This window comes from Macrosteles quadrilineatus, unplaced genomic scaffold, assembly GCF_028750875.1.
Source record: "Macrosteles quadrilineatus isolate MER2022 unplaced genomic scaffold, UCM_ALF_1.0 Scaffold_5__1_contigs__length_97177068, whole genome shotgun sequence".
NCBI lineage: Eukaryota > Metazoa > Arthropoda > Insecta > Hemiptera > Cicadellidae > Macrosteles > Macrosteles quadrilineatus.
Window position 1 is genome coordinate 89,075,024 of NW_026542598.1, and position 18,053 is coordinate 89,093,076.

The 18,053-nt window shown below is 33.6% G+C and overlaps 2 protein-coding genes across 2 annotated transcripts in view; one reads left to right on the forward strand and one right to left on the reverse strand.

The window, feature by feature from the left end:
* Positions 1-16,301, forward strand: part of LOC128994121 (ubiquitin-related modifier 1) — a 93,162-nt gene extending 76,861 nt beyond the window's left edge. The window contains exons 5-6 of the transcript XR_008490869.1: positions 15,378-15,530; positions 16,164-16,301. The gene's annotated coding sequence lies outside the window, so the exon portion shown is untranslated. The remainder of the gene's footprint in view (positions 1-15,377; positions 15,531-16,163) is intronic.
* Positions 12,778-16,050, reverse strand: LOC128994120 (uncharacterized). The gene is made up of 2 exons (XM_054418405.1): positions 15,762-16,050; positions 12,778-13,057 (listed from the first exon to the last, which is right to left on the reverse strand). Exons 1-2 carry the CDS (start codon positions 15,948-15,950, stop codon positions 12,797-12,799), a joined length of 450 nt encoding a protein of 149 aa, XP_054274380.1. The 5' UTR covers positions 15,951-16,050; the 3' UTR covers positions 12,778-12,796.
* Positions 16,302-18,053: the final 1,752 nt, after the last annotated feature.

An 18,053-nucleotide genomic window follows, 5' to 3' on the forward strand; every position in this document is an offset into this window, starting at 1 on the left:
GTTCGCTACGCTCACTCACCTTTGGGTTGGAGCTCGTTCGCTACGCTCACTCACCTTTAGGTTGGAGCTCGTTCGCTGCGCTCACTTGCCTTCAGGTTAGCTCGTTCGCTACGCTAACTCGCCACCAGGTTGAAGTTCGTTCGCTACGCTCACTCACCTTTGGGTTGGAGCTCGTTCGCTACGCTCACTCACCTTTAGGTTGGAGCTCGTTCGCTGCGCTCACTTGCCTTCAGGTTAGCTCGTTCGCTACGCTAACTCGCCTCCAGGTTGAAGTTCGTTCGCTACGCTCACTCACCTTTTGGTTGCAAATTAGCTGTTGTCATAAATGTAAAAGAAATAATAGTGCTGCACCCTGTTGGTAATCCTTGTAACTTTAATGCTATTGAACATCATAGAACAGAACCAACTTGTTTAATTGAAACAGCTGTTAAGATTCATTAATTCCATTTCTCATAAGGTTAACATGGGAAACTCCAGAGCCACTGGGACGGAGCCCTTTTAAGAATTTCGAAACGGGAAATAGTTTACGTCCGATTCGCATACCTACAGAATTTACACACCAAATTTCATAACGATCGGTGAAGTCGTTCCGGAGGAGTTTGCAGACAAACACTGTGACACGAGAATTTTATATATTAAATTTACACATTTTGCTATTCAGTAATGAAAATTCATGATTTAAAAAAATTATCATGCTTGATTTTGAGGTATAATTTAGTGAGTAAGTGACGTATTTAATTTCAATAATTTTGTCTTTAAAAACTGTAGATATAAGTCAGATGTTTAAATTTCTAGTCTAAAACTCAGTTAGTTATATGTCATTATTTAACAATTTGCTGTTACTGAGGCGTAGTTGTCTTTTACTAATATTGTCCTAAGAGGATGTATGTGATAAATAAATATTATGATAAACTTGTATATTTGATGTATAACCCATGCTCAATGTTCTTGAGACCAATCAAGTTTCAATTAAAGATCACTTTTAAAATAGTTCACAATTTCCTGAGTGATGCCACAACCCGTTTATCATCAACTTTGTATTGTTATACTCAATAGCTATTCAATATTTTTCCTTCGACTTTACAACATAAATATCTCAAAGTACTGTCACCAGTAGTCAATGTTAGTGTTCATTCAATGCCTGCACTTTTGTCTGAAGTCGGTTCTTCTCCTTCTGCAATCGCTTTTTTCATGTCAGCAAAAGATTTGTCGAAATCCTGCCACAAAAGATCTGTCTCTCTCAAAAGTCTCTGGAAATCGTCAATGTCCACTTCCCGCCAATTGTGATCTGCCTTAAGCACATCCTCGGGAAAAGGAATCTCCAAATACCGAGGCTGTTTTCTTCTAAGAAGTGTTTCGCCGTGGACTAAAGCTGTTTTCCTCCGTAAATCGATCTTCTCTATGAAGTCTTGAAGGGTTTCCAAATAGTCTCCTACCATCTCGAAAATTTCCTTTTTCGAGTTCAGAGTCGGATCTTTTAGCCAGTTGGAGATGCTGTCATCCACTTCATGCAGATAGTCGCTAACTCCCCAGCGTTCATCTTGACAACTGAAAAGTTTGCAGAAAGTCAACAGCAAACATGCTGTCCTTAACATTGTAAACGGAGAGTATTCGTTCATTAGTGTTTGTCATTTTAGAGATGAAATGTAGTGATTAATTAATCAACTTTGAGAAAGGTTGTGAACTATTATAATAATTTACAAAATACTAATGAGAAGATTGTGTGAATGTGAACAACACCTTGTTAATGTTATTGTGTGACGATTTAATGTGTAATTTGTATGTGAAACTAAGTATATAGTTTGATGTGAACAGTGTAACATTTATAATTTGTTTTTCGTGTATATAGACTTTAGTTACCGGTATTCATTAGAATAACTCAAATAAAAATTATTGATGAAGTGTATATTGATTGATATGGTTTTTGAAAGTCAAGAGTTTCTACACAGGATAAGAAGTTAACAATAAACTAAACAATTAACTGTGTAAGTTTTTCTGTCCATACAATAAGTTGTGTGTATAAAATGAGGTGTTCTGACTAACTTTCATGTATTTTATAGAATTTGTGTGATCTTTTTGTGTAAGGTATACAACTTTTAAATACAGTACAGCTTGCATTATAAACGTATCAACTCTCTTCCAAGAATGGAAATCTTAGTAAAAGAATGTGTTAAACCAATTTGTACAGGTTGACACATGAAAAATTTCAGTATTGGTATGGAAGAATGACTTCACGATTCATAAAAAAGACAATGAAAATGATAGGCTTATATTTATGAAGAAATCCATTGGAAGTTTCAAAATGTTAAGTTTGTCGAACACAAAATGAGACCAGGACTTTCAAAGTTACACGTTGGAGTTACACTCCTTATTTTGGTTGATGTCAGCAGAAATGAAGACATCAATCCTGAACTAAAACCTATCCTAGAGAAATTGGATTTAGACAAGAAATACCACGGGTTGGCCAACGACATTTACAACAAAGCTGATCGTGAGATGTCACAGGACAGCAACAATCCACTGAGACATCTCGAAAGACTAAACTTAAGTGTCAGAAGATTTTTGGAATCAATCAAAAGCCCAGAGCAGTTAGCAGGGACGCAAACCGAGGCGATGGGTAAGAAAATAATAAAATTTGCTAACGAAGAATTTGATAAATATTTTGTTGCCGAGCCAGACTTGAGAGCAAAATACAATTTGAGCGATGCAGCCATCGCAAAGTTTAAGAGGTTGTTTGAAGACACTAAACACTGCGTTGAAATGTTGAATGAGATATTTAATTGTTTATAGCGTTGTACACCAAATTGTAGATACCATATAACAATAGAGTGATTGTAAATAACATATTTTTAAATCTTCATTATTAAAAGAATTTTTTTACTTCGTTTTTTTTAGCTGTATTTATTAATAAAATGAAAGATCTTATCTCTATAGGTGTGCCTTTGGTTGTTGATGACACAATCTGCATTTAGGCCATTGCGTTCAAAGGTCCTATGGCAGTTATAATATAGTAACATTTTTTTATTGAATAAGCTAATCATTTGTTGACTGAGTAAATAAGTAGAGTGTTTAAGGAAACTTTAATAGTTGATTTCCTCCAAAATCTAAATTCAATATAAATTAAGTCTGAGTTTAACATAATTTATGCCAACAGGTAAACTTTTTTACCAGTATTTATTTATCTATAAATTTTTCTGCCTGTTATTCCTTCAACCGTGTTCAAACGAAGCAGGCAGACAGGTTATCTGTCTAAGGTAACTTGAAACACATAACCTATCTACCTACTCGCCTCTTGTTGACACAGCTTTAGGCAATTTGACCTTGATAACGTTTTTAATTTATAATAATCAATACACTCCATCCATTTCATCTTTGTCATCATAACACTTTCAGTGAGAAAAAAGTATGAACCTCTGATAACCATTTAGGCACTTATATTTATTTTCTTGAAAAAACCCCATATCCTTAACTTATTCTTTCAGTGTAAGCAAACAATTTTAACATTGAAATATAGTAAATCTATATATTAATAGGCAAGCATGTTTCTTTAAACCCCTTTTTCACAGCTCGTGTGCATCGCAGGGAAAATCTACATATATACTGTTCGAAAGACATTTTCCTGTACATGTGCAAGTCCCGTTATATAAATAAAAATAGGCTCTAAAATAAGAAAAACAATGGATTACAAATTTTTTTTAACATGAGCCTTATGGGTTGCCATGCTGGTGATGAAATATCAACCAAATATAAACAGAATATCAAAACAAATGGGAAAAAAATCCAATCACATGTTTTATTTCCAGCGTGGGGTGGAAATAGAGAATTCTGTACCCTACATATTTTTGGTAAATAGGTAGTATATTTTAGTAAATAACATAGAAAACTTAGCATGAATGAGAAAAATAGATTCTCTCATAAAAGTGCTCACTTCCTGACTCAAAAGAACTTAACACTGAAATGTCCAACAATATTGTCATACAATGAGATGAGTTGATAAGATAACAAATCGGGCTTTTAAAGGAACCGAACATTCATGGGTCCAGTGTAATCAGTATGACCTTTGTTTATATTAGCGTAACTTTACTATTTTGCGCTAGTAACAGTCTTGCCAGTAGTTCAAAAGACTATGATTTCTTTGGAGTTTACCAAAATGACATGAAATTCACCCCGGATAATGAGACTGATCACCTAAATGATATGGAAAGTTTGAACAGCAGCGTTCGCAAAATGTTAGAAGCTTTGGAACAACAGACAAAACAACAATTGAATAAAGTTGCTTTGGAAGGAATAGTTCTTGGTCAGAACGTGTTGAACTCTTGTTACACTAAGTTTGGAAGGTACGCAAATCCTGAGAGATTCGCGCAGTATATGAGCCCTGAAGATTATAAACAATTCTTGGATCTTCGTGCAGATACCAGGTATTGTTTGGAAAAAATAGACTCGATCTTTGAAAGACTTCCAGCTGCGTTGATGTAGGGTATATAGAATAGATTTTTTTATAAAGGTTACTTAATGATAGGAAATAAATATTATTCTCCATATTGCTGTGGGTGTATCATTTAACTTCTGTTGTATGACTTCATCATGAGGACGCAAAGTGTATATCATGACACAAGCAAGTTTAACCGAGGAAAATCTGAGGCTAGATAAAATAAGCATGCACTTGGATGTGATACTCTCTGGTGTGGATTAACATCCGCACTATAGTGAGTACTACAACTATCCGCAGTACTATCCTGATAATTAAAGTATTAGATCAATTTGTTGATACCAAGGCAAAAATGTGGCTCGGATCCCACTATAAACTGTAGATCCCTTAGTTGCCATTATCTGTATGGGCTTTTAATTAACAACTCTGTCTAAGGAATATGTCGGCCTTAACAAGACTACAAGATCACGCCACTCATCCTACTCTCATCTCCCTTCATACTTAATATCTACTTTGTATGGTCGCCATTTCAATGAAAAGTATTAAAGCAGAAAATGAGCGAGGGTTTGAAATGCACTTCTAGCCCATGTGATAAACAATATTTAAGCTAACTAAACCACAAAACAATAATTTTGTACATTGTATATGTATATATATTTCATAAGTTTAGCTCCCATAACATCGTGATTTTTTTTTTTATGTGGTTAGTATACCGTACTATGTGACACAATGTCCATGGTTGCGCATTTGGGCTCAAAAAATGAACCTGGCCAGAGAACTATTAGGATTATACCTAGATAGCAGACTTGACTGGAAATCTCAAATAAATCAGCTGTGTAGAAAACTATCTAGAGTTACTTGTTTACTTAGAAAATTAAAAAATTGTGTTAGTTCCTCAATGTTAGTTACAGCTTACTATGCTTTTTTTAATTCCCATTTAATGTATGGAATAACACTTTGGGGTAATAGCTCAGATTCTGAAAAAGCATTTATATGGCAAAAAAAAGCAATTAGGATAATGGCAAACATTCCTGACGGAGAGTCATGTGTTCCACATTTTAAAGAATTCCAAATAATGACTCTTCCGTGTTTGTATGTATATTTTAGCTTAGTTAGTGTTAAGGAAAACTTAAATAGCTATAGTTTTAGAAGTGAATTTCACAAATATAATACTAGACGGAACTATTTACTTGATTGCATATCTATAAAACTAGAAAAATCTAAAAAAAAGCCATTTGTTTATGAAAGTCAAGCTTTTTAACAAGCTGCCAAAAGAAGCCTGGACTGTGAACCTAAGCAGATTCAAAATAACTCTGTCAAAGTGGTTAAAAGAAAATGTTTTTTATTCTGTTAACAAATTTTTGGCCTGTGATATTAGTACATTAAGATTTTAACTTAATTAGATAGTGATTTTGTACTTGTAGCTGTTTTTTCAGTGTCTATATCTATATGTCTGTTTTGATTTATTATTTTATATTTGTCCATATTGCACATTTGATGTCTTGTAATACTGTATTTGACTTTGTCTATTGCCATGTGCTTAACGACAATAAAATTCTTGATTCTTGAACAGTTAGTTCTTAGTCAAAACCAAAGCTATAAAATAAGAAATATACTCCTGACTGGCATTCCGATTCCGGGTCTTACTTCTTACTGGAAACGCTCTTTTATATACCTAATAAAGTTCATATAGCATCAACATTTCAAATAATCCAAATATAGGTAAATAGATATTGATAATTTCAAAATAATTACAAATATGAGTATTTCAAATTGAAGATGTACTTCTGAAAACCAATCAGTCAATCGCTGGCCTGCTCTTCATCCTCTTGAAACATGACGCGCCTAAAATTACACCCTCGTAGCTCAGGACCAACTGACGCTAAGATGATAAAAACACCGCCATTGTCCTTGGAAAGGTAGGGGGGAAAGGTAGATGACACGTCATGTCATTTGTTCGCGTATTTACTTGGGCGTATTTCGGTGGGCTTTTTCAAATGTGCGGACTCTGAGTCCGGGGCACGTGTACTGGAGGGTTAAAGAAACATATGATCTAGGTCAGAGCAATTTGTGTACACATTTAAGTAAAATAAGAACACCGGGTGGAGTTTGTTAAGGAGTGAGATGATCAGTGTAGATTAATTACTGACTAAGATAATGTAGCCACCACTAGAGTATATATGACCATAGACAAATAGAATGAATATAAACCGGCAACAGTGCTGTGGTTAGCATATGTTCCGACGCCCACCGCTAGGAGTGTCCTGTGGTTACGGCGCACACCGTGCAGCGTCTGCTGGTAGCATACGGCTCCTGTGCTCCTTGCCTGCAGCGGTGTGTGCCACACATTTGTCTATGATATGACTAAAATCCCAATGATGAAGGACAGCTGAGTCCAGTTTCGAAAAGCTACTGACTTTAGTCAGGATTGAACTGGCTTCTAGTAGCCTGGCAAGTACTTCTACTCAGCCATCGGCACCCAACTAAAATCTCAAAAAGCATTAACTTTAAGTAAAAAAAAAATTATTAAAAACTTTTATTTTTAATCAGTGTGTAATAACTCTGTGTAAAATCAGTGTGTAATAAATTCTAAAGAAGAGTTGTACAGCAAATAAATAAACAATAAGCTATCAATACTTCATCTAAATATGTGTCAATGAATCACACAACAACGCATCAAACTAAACGAAACGTAAATGCTTAAAATGACACAACCTATAAATCTAAAATAAATATTCCAGATTTAATTAACTATTTGTCATCAGTTAGTACATTTATGAAAGCTGATGTACATATTTTGGCAAAGATAGTTTTAGTGTTTTCTTTGTTTACGTTATCATTATCAGACATAACTGACGATGGACCGTTGGGATTGCAAAGAGGTAAAGAACACATCGATCGATTGAACATGAGCAGAATATATCCCTTGATGGAAAATCAAGTGTTGAACGAACTAGAAACCAACAATTTGACCAACACGGATCCCATCTCCACAGTTGAATATCTTAAAGGTATTCTGCTTCACGCTTTGGGTATTGTCAACATACCTAAGAGATATTTCAAGAAAAACTCTGTGGTTTTGGTAAAACGTATAATTATGGATCTACGAACGGACATGGAAAAGTTGGATGATGAAAAAGAAGATATTAGTAAGTTCTACAACGATACGGTAGAAGAAAAAGAGAGGTACTATAGAACACTTGAAGAGTGCAAGTCATTGTTTGTTTTGTTAGATATGAAGTTTAATCGCGTCAGTAACTATAGTTCATAGGTTTTGTGATTGTGAATTGTTTGTATCATGATTATCTTTGGTTTTAACTTTTGTTTTAGGTGTGTGGTTACTGTGGTTTGTCTATGTACCTAAACAGTTGTGATTGAGTAAGAAAGAACGGTGCTTTCTGTATCCTCTGATGCAAAATTTTGCATTCATAATTTCATTGTTCATTACAAAATACCGTTATATTATAAAAAAAAAACCTTTTTCTGATGATTAAGAACCAAACTAAAAAAATACAATTTTATTAGTTGTTGGCATTTAAACATAGGTATGACCTTTTTGATTCCTGTGAAATTGTTTGTGTATTTATTATTTAATAACAAGTACAAATTTTTCCTTTACACAGTAATAAAAAAAATCATTGTGTCGTAAATCAGTTTTAAGTACAGTATCTTCAAGACAGTATTAAGGTCAATATTTACTTTAATCTATTTAATGATTTTTCAATAATTATAACTATACTTAAAAAAGTACTCTTACTCTTGCTAATAAATATTTCTCAGTTTATTCCACATATGAAACACTTTAATTGCATTCCTATTCTTTCACTGTATTATTACAATAAACCCCTTCTTGTTGTAACCGACTTGTAAGCATTTTTGAATACTCAAATCTCAGCTCCCTCCAAATGTCCTGGGTCTCATTCAACAAGTCGTACATCCTCGTCAAATCTTTAACTGTCCAATCGTAAGCGTTTTGAAGAGCGGTATCGTCCATCCTCTTAACTAAAAATCTCGGTCCGTTGCGTTCCCATAAGATCTCCGCAATGGTCGCCACCTTCATGTCCTTCATTAAAAATAGTTTAATGATATTCTTGAGAGTTCTGTTGTATAATTGTATACTGTTCAGCAAGAAATCGCCAGAACCAGGATTTGGAGTGGACAAGAGTCTTACGATAGTTCTATCCACAGAGTATAAATTCACCTCGTCCCCCGAACTTGCACTCGAATGTAAACTTAACACTAAGATTAACAAATGTCCAGTAAATAAATTCATTTAAGAACTAAATTTTTAGGTTATAAAATTGTTTCACAGCACAAAACTTTTCCTATCCGCTGTCCATTGAACTTGCTGAAATCTTTATCAGAATGATCAACATTTTATTAGTGTGTTACATATCTTAAGTCAAAGGTAATACAAAAACAACTACAGTACAAATTCACTAATCCATAGTTGTGGAATATTTTTTCTTTGTTTATATGCAAAGAAGTGTCCCATGAATGAAATTTATTCATTTACAGATACCAGCAATCAGCTAATAAAGTGATTATTAGTTTTGAAGTATGTGTTAAATACTAAGTTTTGGCACAACATACCTTACATGCTAGCACTTCTCGATAACTTGACTAACAAATTACAGAAGAAAATCAATTAGAAAATAATTAAACGTTATTAATGAGTTATGTACAACTAATCATTTAATCTAAGCTGCATGTTATAAAATGGCTCATATATAGTTATGCTATTGAAAGGTTGTGTGTTTAATACAATAAAAAAGTTATGGAAAAAAGTTCTAGTTCTGGTTCAAGTACGGATATATTAGAAAATATGAAATCAATTCACTGTAAAATAATCTCTTTTAAGAAATCCGTGTTGTTGGAGCATGCCAAGGTTGGGTCGAACAAAGAATTTAAAACCTACACAAAAAAGGAGATCCAGAATCTACATTCTCTTTTGGAAGATCTAGAAATGACAGGAAAAGATCTATCAAGTGATCTTAGTTTGAACAGTGAAGAATCAGAATTGTATAAAGAGTTGTTCAAAGGGTGTAATGAGGCTTTGGCAGAAATTATGAAAGTTTGCAATTAATATCGTTCAAAGAGAAGTGACTTTTTTGTGTAGCTAAATTCTTAAATGATGTGCAAAATGTTATCTATAAAATATATACAATCAAAAGATCTACCTTTTGCAAAATCATTTTTTTTTTAAATACTGTATATCGATCATAACCTTGTTCCAATAAAATCGTGGTTGATATAGGGATGACATTAGCTATATAAGAATTTTACTTCTCCGTGAGAATCATATACCTATGTTGAGAGATAATAGGGGAGATTAATCATGCTTTTGAGCTTCAATATTGCATACATATGCTAATACTTTAAAATATACATAAATAAATCATTCAGTTGGCATTTTGAGCTATAAACATGGTTTAAAGAACTAATTTGTAAAAACACTATTCCTTTGTTTATGCCTATGTGCAAAGGACAAAAAGATTTGTTTTTGAATTTATATTATTGAAGAAAGATACAATGAATAATTTGACAATTTATAAAATATTTCAAATTGATGACTACAGAACTATTATGATGAACTAATTACTTATCACATTTTTTTTTACATTTACATGTTTATCTAGACAATGGTACAGTATTTAGTTTTCAATACATTTAAATTTTAAACTGTCTAAATTTTATACCCATATACCTGTTGCACAAATCATAAAACTTTTTCACCTCTTCACCAAAAACTTTGTTTGCTATTTTCTTTTTGCGTAAAACTAGAATCAAACGAAGTCCAAACTGATACAGTTTTGTTTAAATATTCTCTAACAAGAAATGATTCATTGGCAGTCCAACGGTAAATATTTTGTAAATGATCATAGTTAGGCTCATTTTGAATAAACAACGGACCTTTTCTTTTACGTATATTCTCCAATACCCTGCTGACAAGGGCGCTAGTATTTAGTTTGTAAGTTTGTATAGTTTCCGTTAATATTTTTAAGTAAACTTTCAACTGTGTAATAAGTAACCTTCCTTCTCCAGGCGAAGGCTTGGAAAGTTTTCTATTAATATCTTCCTCCACTTTTTTCAAGTATGATCTTTGGTGTATGAAACCCAGAGTAAGTGAGAGTAAAAGAATCAATTTCAAGACAACTGAGTAGAATTTCATTATGAGGAAATAATCTCTAAAATCAATAGAGAATATTCCAAACAAAACGTTTAAGATACAGTAGTAAAGTTCAACTAACTGTTGAATGAAACGTACCGTTTAAAAGTTGTCTCCTAGTTCTTCTTCAATACCGGTAGCTTTGTAATTGACTATTATTTTAAGATTGCTCGTACATAAAATACCAAAAGCAAAATAAATTAAAAGTCAAAGTACCTGAAAGCGGTAAAATTGGCTGAAAACAAAATCATAAAGTTTGTACTCACAAATCGTTACCGGTACACGGCTAAAAGATGAGGACAAGTTGACAAGTTTCTTAGAATGAACCTGGATATTTCAAAGAATTGATACACTAGTGTAAAAGGCACGAAGGATGTGACAAACTACTAAAAATGTATAATACTAATAATGAAAGTCATATCTTTCACTAAACGAGGTACATAAGAAGTTCATAACTTGATTACAAATACACATTTTTATTACTCTGCACTTTGATGATTGAAAAACCAAATTATCTCATCAAATATTTCACTACACTTTGTATATAACTGTCTGAACTCTTTTATTTCTTGAGTGCTATAATTGAACCGATATTTGAGCCTGAACGAGGAATAGTTCATATCATCAAAATGTGGCCTTAAAGATAAAACAGCTCTTTTTAAACGTTCACTCACTTTAAACTGTTGTCCTTTCAAAACCCTGTACACATTTCGAATCACGTGGTAAAACTGCTTGAGTTCGTCTATGAGCGTTGCGTTTTGTGGCAGACGGAAGTTCTCCATCAAACTTTCGATGTTTTCTTTGTTCCTATCGAAATGTTTCTTGAGTCCGGTGATGTATAAGAATGCTCTAGTCTTTTTCACATCCAATTCACTTTCACTGAAACCGGCAATGACACAGTGTACCATCATAAGTAGAAACAGTGAATTCATTATCTGATAACTTTAACAGGATTTTCTCCACATTTCTTTTTTCTTCCTTTCTTATAATCATTATCACTCTTCTGCATCACCTGGTTTTAAGAACAACTAAAGTCTTTACATGTTATATGCATTTCATATACGTTGTTGGTAGTTTAGACATATTACACGAGTTCTGTTATCAGTAAAATGCTTCTCTCCATTTCCCATTGGTGATTACAGCCAAATAGTCATTGATGCCTCTGGTCATTAGGCAATCTGGGAAATAAAGCCACAAGTTGAACATTACTAGTTAAATAATTCGTTCACCTAATTTGTAACTGAATAGTATGTATTGTATGGCGAAACATTGTATGTACTTCATCAGCCCTCAGCCGCCATGATTAAATACCAAATTAAAACTTAATAGGTTATCAGTATCAAGCACACTATTATTTTTTAACATGATTTATGTATGTTTGTAACAAATAGTACGAGTGAGATAAAATTCACTCCTTCTGAGGAACGTTTAATAGTTATTTTTGTTTCAACAAGGTAAATAGTCGAGATTTAACAGACTTCAACTATAACCTCCCAAGATTTGGTTACATCAATGAAATAATTGTGACCAACTATATAAATTAAATAACAATTTTCTACATATATTTGTTGAGTTAGTGTGTTTTTACCTTCTGCCCTTAGATGGATAGTTGTTTTTTTTTTTTTTTTTTTTTTTTTAGTTTTAAATGGAAATGTTTGTTGTGGGTCCCTCTGAACCCCCAAAAAATGGTTGTAGAAAAATGTCTGTGTATATTGTAAATTTACAGAGCTACTGACTGAACCTATAATCCAATTTTAGGTTTATTTATTATTTTTATGAAATTTTGATTTGAAATAAATTTTAATTGTTCAATTTTACTTCAGAAAAATTTTCTATAGAATTTGCTGTTTTATTTTTATATCATAGACACAAAATGTATGTAGTGAGCTTAAAAATATAATATGCTATGTGACATTTGATTGAAAGCCTACAATGGTTACCTACAGATTTTATTTTTGTAGGTAATGTGTATGTTGGTAAGGGGTCATTTTTAGTCTTAACTTAAGTTCTGCTATTTTTCTTGTGACGATTTGTTACTGACCAGCTGGTCTATAAGCAGCTGCTAAAAAGCACGATGATCAAGAACACCTGAGTCCATTTTCATACCATGAAATACCACTCCGCTATGAAAATCAATTCCAGCCATTAGGTAAAATCTAACAACTCAATGACATAGCTTTTAAAAGTTTACTGAGCAACTAAAAACTAGTAGAGTTTATGTTAAACGGTGGCAATGGTTCGATGTTGTAATGTAGATCATTGACCAGGTAGTATCGGAAGTCTCGCCAATGCTCCTTAGCTTGGTTGAGAAAGTAGTACAGTTCACCAAGCTCCTTGTATCCCCACTCGTAGACTATCTGCAGCAGCGTGTCGTTCGGATAAACTTGGATACACCTCGGCCCGTTGGTCCTTATCAGCATATCCACGACATCTTGATTGGTCCTGTTGTACTTGTATACCTACACAGAAAATGTCACCAATACCAAATATTGTGCTAGGATTTCTATTTTGCAACAGTTAAGGTTATAAGTTCGTTTTTGATGTTGGGCTTTCTAACCAAATTAAACATGTTTACTATAATACTGAATTTGAGATTAAAGCATGAGATATTGAGTGTTGAATGCATGAAGTAAGTTTTGTTACTGACTAGATCAGCTGGTTCCTTAGCCCAACGGTCAAGGATAGCTGGGTCCAGTGTAGAATCATTACAAGATTTTCCAACTGGCAACCTGCTGATTACTAGGTACTTCATGGTGTTAACTGTAACAATTATAATTTGATTCGGTTGTCAGTAAATTGTGTGATCAATAATTAGTACTGAGGGACCAAGCTTAGCTGAATGTGGTTAATTGGGTTTAATCGTTAAAAAAATATCATAAACAGACACATTTTATAATTTACAAAAAATATTTATTACAAACCATAGACATTTGATCGCTGAAATAATAACTCTGTAATAAAAAGTATGCAACTAAACAAAAGTAAAATAAACATTAAATGATCTTACTTATAAGTGCTAATCGTACAGATTTTTTCTTCCTATAGTCTGAAACCTGTTGCACGTTCACCAATGACAGCAGATAACAATATGATATAAACAAAATCTCATAAAACCGTTCATATACTAGTTTGCTGATTCACCCTAGCACAACCTTAACTCTTGCAATTAGAAATTGGAGCACTACGAAATTGTGCAGTGTAATTGATCTCTTGGGAAATGCTACACATCACCCACAACCCTTCTGTGGCATTTCACGAAATAGCGCATGTTCTTTGATTGCGTCATGGGCCAAAGAGCAACGCAAACACTGGGTTGATACTCCCCTTCCTAGGGTCAGCAAGCTTACTCTGTTTTAGGCCTTCTAAAAAGGTTGCCTCTGACCTCTTGAGACTAGACAGGCAAAGAATCAAATTAATTGTAGAACTGATAGATCACGGGTGATTCAGGAAACATTTACAACGGATGGGCTTATTTGATGGTGAACCGATCTGTAGGCACTGTGATAGTTCAGAGGAGACAGCCGACCACCCGCTCTTTGATTGTGACGAGCTCTCTGATGCTAGAATGATAACTCTTGGTAATGTGGCTAGAGGAAGATGTCTTCCCGAGGATTAACTAATTGGAAAGCTACAGGCATTCATCCTGAACTTGTAAGGTCATCAAGAAAACAATTGTCTGGGGTGCGCAATAATTCGATTTTCGGATGAAGTGCTTCATGGTCTCGGCCTGCCCGTGTTAGATAAGATAAATAAGATGCTACACATCATTGATTGGCGAATCAGGGCCCGCTTTAGTAAACGGGGGTGGAAGAAAAAGTTTCCCAGCAATGAATGGGGAAGGGGGGGGGGGGCAAATGTCTATCAAGCCCATTGCATGCAAACCACGGGCCTGTGGTGAAGTGTATGCTGTTTGTGCGCGTGCTCAAGTTATAAGGGAGTAAATTTATGAGTTCTATATCCGTAAATCCCATAGTTTTATCCATGTTCTCATAAACTAAATATAATCTCATACATTGATCTGCTACATATATGTGCGTTACGCTACAGGAAATGTCTGTTGTGTGCTGCACAAAGCATGGTTTATCTTTCATAACTGTTTCAGGACTAAGGTTAAAATAAGATAGAGGACGAGAATTCAATGAGAGCACCATATTGATGAGCATACAATGCTATTTACTTTTTGTGAATAACACCATTAAATATAAGAATTATTATATCGAGGGGACCCGTGCACAAATTGTGCATTTCAATACGGTTCAAAAGTTGGAAAGCAAAAAATACAAAACCCTTTTATCACGTTCGTTTCAGACGGTTAAAAAGTGAATAAAACTACTAATTTACAATCAATTAAATTTGTTGATTTACACCATAAAGAGTTATTTACCTACCTCAATCAGGTTACAATCATAGTAAAAGAGTAACCTGTTTAAAATTCATTTTCATGAACTGTTTTGTCTCTTCTTCACAATATGACCGTGGTTAATCATTACACTGAAGGAACAGCTGTTAAATTACATTGCATCACTAAGTCTTTGAAAGCGGACGATAGAAATAAGCACTAGGGGTATAAAGACCTAAATAAAATGACCTTTTTGGTTACCATTCTTCCCTCCGATAGATCATAAGCTTTACAAGGACACCTTAATCGTACAAATAGGAAAAGAGGATATTACAGAGAAATTCCTTATTGCATTAAAGTATAGATGGATAAGATACTGTACATCATTTCAATTTTCATCCTATTGTCAAATCTAAAGCCTGTTATAATGTGTGTTACAGTTGAGTTCAGTGATGTCAACAAAATTTCAACATTGAATGATAACAAGGCCAGGATTTTGACCAGGGTTAAAAAGCGTAAAAATCGACAACAGCATAGAAATGTAAATAAAGACCAAACTGTAAGACATTAATAAATGTTTTTCTGTTCCTAAGGTAAGTTTACAGTTCATTCAAAAGGCAAAGGCCAATCAATGGTAGATTGTTTTATTTAGTTAAACTAGTTTTGAAGTTGGTGCCTTGGCAAGAAATAATAAGTAAACCTAAAAACACTCTACATGTAAGAGACAGAAAAATGCATCTTTTGCAACTAATCTAAATGAATAGTAATTTTAGGAGCAACAAGTTTTAATACTCACGTTTTTGAAAGAAGTTATTTATAATTACCTGAATCGTTTGGTTGAAATCATTGTTGAAGACGATGAGACTGTCAATCAAGCGATCTCCTTCACCAACAATCGGGTTTGTAATCTTCTCATACAACAGATTGTCGATTCTTGTAATGTAATCTTTGTTTTCAAGAGAAACCCCTATCAAAATGGCACCAACAAAGAACACTAGATATAATAACTCCATGAGAAAGATTGTGTAAGATTACAAATGTGGAGAGAAGTAGATGTGAACGTTGATTAAGTACATTATATTTATTTCTAAAGCTTAAATAGAATGTTACTTCAGGTCTGGGTTTGTACTCATACAAAACTATTATAAAAGTCTAATTTTAATATTAGTGTTGTAGTTTTGTTTTAATGTAACCATAATTTAATGATACTTTAATTTTGTGTTTAGGTAGATCCAATGAAGAACCTTCTCTATTTGGATTTTGCTGAGTGATCTAGTGAAAGTCAAAATATGACGTTTGTGTTGATTTTAAAAACTAAACTTACTGTTTTTAACAACTTTAAATAATTGTTGAATTAAAGTCGGTTAAGAGTGATTTTAAAAATAATGTCAGTAGTCATTGTTATCAGATGACTAAAATAATTTTCACTTTTGACCAAAAACCCTGGATTTTGTACCATTTACTCTTGCTTTTATTACTGTGTGATCTCAACACTGAAACCAGAATAGTCCGAAGGCGTCCAAGGAAAAAAAAGTGGGTGGATAGACCTTTGACTCAAGAAAAATATGATGAGATTGTTTTTAAGCTGATGACTGAAAAGAGTTACGAAGACTTTGCCAAGGATTGGATTGCTCGTCTACTGAAGCTGGAAAACAACGTGACTTCGTTAATATTCAACCCGGTGAAAAACGGAGGAGAAAAATTGTGCAGCGAATTGCACCGGTATAACCAGGAACTGGAGTTGGTGCTCGTTCCGTTAAAACAACAGAAGGAGGAAATAGCTTACATGGCTCGTAAGGTTTACTTCCGGCAAGGACCGAAGTTCTTACGCGAGTTTTTGCCCAACAATACAGTTTTGCAACAGACATTCAACTGGGACCATTATCAACTGAGCAGATTTTACAGGTTGTGGCTTGAGACAAGGATGATTTGGGAGGACTTTAAAGAAGCTTATTTGGACATGAAAATAAAATTTTATTATTTGCAAGTACTGTAGAATAAACCTACAAACAAATTAAGAGAAAGACGTTTTAAGTGAACTATCACTGGTATACTAATGCCAGTCTGCCTTACCTTTAGAAAAACATTTTTGTCGTAGACAGCTCCTGTTACATAAGTTTTCAACTGTGCTTAAGTTCTAGATCAAAATGTATTGCTTTTTTAAAAAAATGCCTATGGATTATTTGTGTGGCAGGAAACTTCATTTTGTATTTTAAACTTCAATTTGAATTTTGATCATACATCTTATGTAGGATTATCCTTATATCCAACTACTAGGGAAATAAACTTCATTATTCACTTTTGTATGGTAGGTATGTCAAACTATCAAAACTAAAAAAAGTTTTAAATCCTTTTTCCAATTTACCAAAAACAATTCATTCCAATGAATTAAAAACTAGTGTACCTGTTGCTCGAATTCGAGCAATTGCTAAATATTACAGGCGTTATTTTAAAACCTCATAATTTCTGATGACTTTAAAAGATTCGACTAAAAGGTTATGGAAATACTCAACATGTACATAACAGATCAATATAATCAACATTTCTTGTAAATATCTTATAATTTTTCAAAAGCTAATCTTGTTTTTTAGTGTTTTCTACAAATTTTTCCGACATTATTTCTATTTCTTCCCCTTAGTAATGTTCTATGACCTTCCTATGTTGCCATAGTTATTGATAGTTTGCAAATCAGCTTTTTCAATGATTACTGAGAAATGCAGCACAGTGTTAATTCAGTTTCCTTTCCATTTTAATATTTACGCCAACCCAAATTCAAATAGTAAATATTTCATTTCAACCCAATGCCCAGTCAGTATGTTTTTGTAGCAAACTCATTGACTGTTTACAATTAACATATGTTCTTTTTCTCACTTTTTTCATAACAATGTTTCCCATGTTGATCTTATGGAGAAAAATGAAACTTTAAAAGAGCCCCTGGACCTCACTCTCTAATTATTTCCGTAAAAAGAAAGTTTCCTGCACAACTTCACGTTACGGTACCCTCTTTCCAATAACACCAAAAATATGTCAATCAGTTTCGGAGGAATAATTGTCACAAAAAACCTGCTTGCATATTAAATAAGTAATAATATATTGTAAGACCCCCTGGTTTTAAT

Excerpts from the sequence above, each read along its gene's own strand:
- LOC128994120 (XM_054418405.1), bottom strand. The coding sequence starts at position 15,950 with ATGGAGTTATTATATCTAGTGTTCTTTGTTGGTGCCATTTTGATAGGG. Across the intron at positions 13,058-15,761 it reads ATTTCAACCAAACGATTCAG|GTATACAAGTACAACAGGAC; the intron begins GTAATTATAAAT and ends TTTTCTGTGTAG.